The 2,650-nt window shown below is 33.2% G+C and overlaps 1 protein-coding gene across 1 annotated transcript in view; it reads right to left on the bottom strand.

The window, feature by feature from the left end:
• Window positions 1-2,650, bottom strand: part of UBLCP1 (ubiquitin-like domain containing CTD phosphatase 1) — a 41,439-nt gene that overhangs the window by 36,343 nt on the left and 2,446 nt on the right. Inside the window, exon 5 of the mRNA XM_006864919.1 lies at window positions 2,164-2,262. Within this exon, the coding sequence (XP_006864981.1) occupies window positions 2,164-2,262 (99 nt within the window). The remainder of the gene's footprint in view (window positions 1-2,163; window positions 2,263-2,650) is intronic.

Here is a 2,650-nt window from a genome sequence, read left to right as displayed (position 1 = left end):
AAACAAATTGATGGCATGTGCAATCCTGCATCAAGAAAGTCTATCAGCACCATTTTTCTATCAGCATGTGCTCACTTCATATCTGTGCCACATTTCAGTAATTACACACTGAACAAACTACAGAACAGCGATAAACATAACTTTTATGGGCACTGGGAAGCCAAAAAAATTACATGAGCTGCTTTATCACAACATATGCTTTATTGCAGTGGTCTAGAACCAAACCCTTAATGTCTTCAAGGTATGCCTGTACCTTAGCCTTTAAAATAAAAATCTTAAACACACAGAGGAAAATATGCAAAAGAATCACATTAGATGCAAAACCTATAAATTACTCTTATCTACAAGGAAAATGGCTATGAGATAGGGCATATGTGTTTTCTATTTACAATTCTCAGATGAAAAACATAACTCACAACTAAATCAAAGTTCTAATTTAGTAACTTTTATATGTCAGACATGGTGCCAGTTGCTGTAATGATATTCTTATTCTTACACCTAAACAATAATATTGGTTAAATTATCTTCACTTTTCAGTTGGGGACACTAAGGCTCAGATAGATTAAGTAGCCAGCCCATTGTCAACAAAGGGCAGAGCCAGAATTGGAATATTCGTGTATTTAGCTCCTTTTGAACATACTACCATGAACTACCATAATTTACATAATTTGTTTTAAATATATGATTTTGAATACATCCTTTGAATTCCTAAATCTACTTGAACAACATTTAGAGAGTAAACTTTTTCTCAAAAGTCATCTCAGGTGTCATGGAGGCAGAGATGAGGACATGGAGAGATAGAGCAGCTGAGGACTCTAGACTCTTGGAAAGAGAAAGGCTGTGTGCCGGCAGCCAGGAGGCAGGCTTGAAGAATGTTCCCTTTGGTTGTTTAAATAATTACATCTTCCAGAGTGTTTTTGTGTACTTCCCCCCACTCCAAAAAAAAAAAAAAATTCAATAGAAGCAAATGATGATGCACGGAGGACACTGTAATCATTGCAATGAAATGATGAGTGTAAAACCGATGTTCTCCCATGTCACTCAATTTACAATAAAAATTTCAAAAAAAAAAAAAGTCATCTCAGGTGTCAAGAGCCACTGAACAAAAATTTGCTTCCTAAAGGGTTTTTATTCCTTCTCTTATTTAAATCAGAAAATTGTCATATTTAATGCCACATTTTAATTTAATGATATGAACTAATATTAACATTTAACAATGGAAATACCCTGATTATAAGGGAAAGCAGAAAAATTTACAGATTGAAAAAACTATGTGGCTTTGTATCAATGTTGTTGTTGTTGTTAAGTGCCGTCGAGTCGGTTCCGACCCATAGCGACCCTGTACAGGGTTTCCAAGGGTGTAAATCCTTACGGGAGTAGAAAGCCTCATCTTTCTCCCGCGGAGCGGCTGGTAGTTTCGAACCGCTGTATCAATGAACTAGTATAATTCAATACAGCATTTTTAACAATGGGATTTATTTCATTTACAATCAAGATGGTTCTTCCCTACTTACAATATTCCTAAGAAGCACCTTTTAATATATAAGGGGAGGAAATATGTGTGTCAATCCATTGCCTTCCTTTTTTTGAGAAAGTTTCCTTACAAAAACGTCATCAGTTGAAATGAACAGTGTCCTTACTAATGTTGTCAATTTACTTTTTGAAGTAAACTCATTATGTTATCACAAGTCTATAAATTATTAGAATGGTCAATACACCTTAATTTGAGAATCACTGTATTAGTTCACACGTTAATTTTTTTTAAAGTAAACTCACATTGTCTTTATTTCTGAAGAATTACATCGCAGGGTTTTTTGATTTTTTTAGTGTATCTTATTATGAGGAAGAAATAACAAAAAAACAAAGCAACAATATCATGAAGTACCAGGTCAAAAACAATAAAACCTGAATTAGAGCAAGGCCACTGCAAAAGTACTGTTATTTTTATTCTGACACCACAATCTACTCTTTCCCTGTACTAACTTACTACTGTGGTATTTGGCAGTATGCATAAGTTAATTTTGTGATCAAAAAAAGTAAAACATGATTCATAAGAAATTTACTTTAAAAATACACAGGTCAATTTAAGTCATGTTTCATAAGTCAGATTACAAGAAACAATCTTATTTCCATAAAATCTAGAAATAAAAAAACATAGCTTACACCAAATAACAATGTCATAATCCTCATATGCAGATGTCAGAAATTCATGAAGATATGGCCGCATTAATTCTACCCCAGTCTCTGCACAAGACCTATGGTCTAAAAGAAAATCAATCATCGATGATTATTAGCTTATTATCATGGACAAATATCTAGTATCCATAAAGCTTATGAAATGTAAATACTCAACTGCAACTTGCTTCAGACTGAAGTACACTATATGACAAAGAAATGCCTTTCAAGACACAGAATGTCACAGCCTTGAGATCTAATTTTAATTCATTAATTTTGTTCAATTTGAAAAGAGCAATAGCCAGAATTCAGGCTTATAAATTACCCCATTTTTTCTTCTCATCAAGTTTTTAAAGTATCTATGTTAGTTTCACACATTGACAGCCAGAGTACGGTCACCTATACACACTTCCAGATGTAACTGAACCTCATCAAAGTGACAGATTTAATAATTTTATAATTAAAATAAATTTAT

This window comes from Chrysochloris asiatica, unplaced genomic scaffold (assembly GCF_000296735.1).
Source record: "Chrysochloris asiatica unplaced genomic scaffold, ChrAsi1.0 scaffold00073, whole genome shotgun sequence".
Taxonomy (NCBI): Eukaryota; Metazoa; Chordata; class Mammalia; order Afrosoricida; family Chrysochloridae; genus Chrysochloris; species Chrysochloris asiatica.
This window is presented reverse-complemented; position numbering and strand designations above follow the sequence as displayed.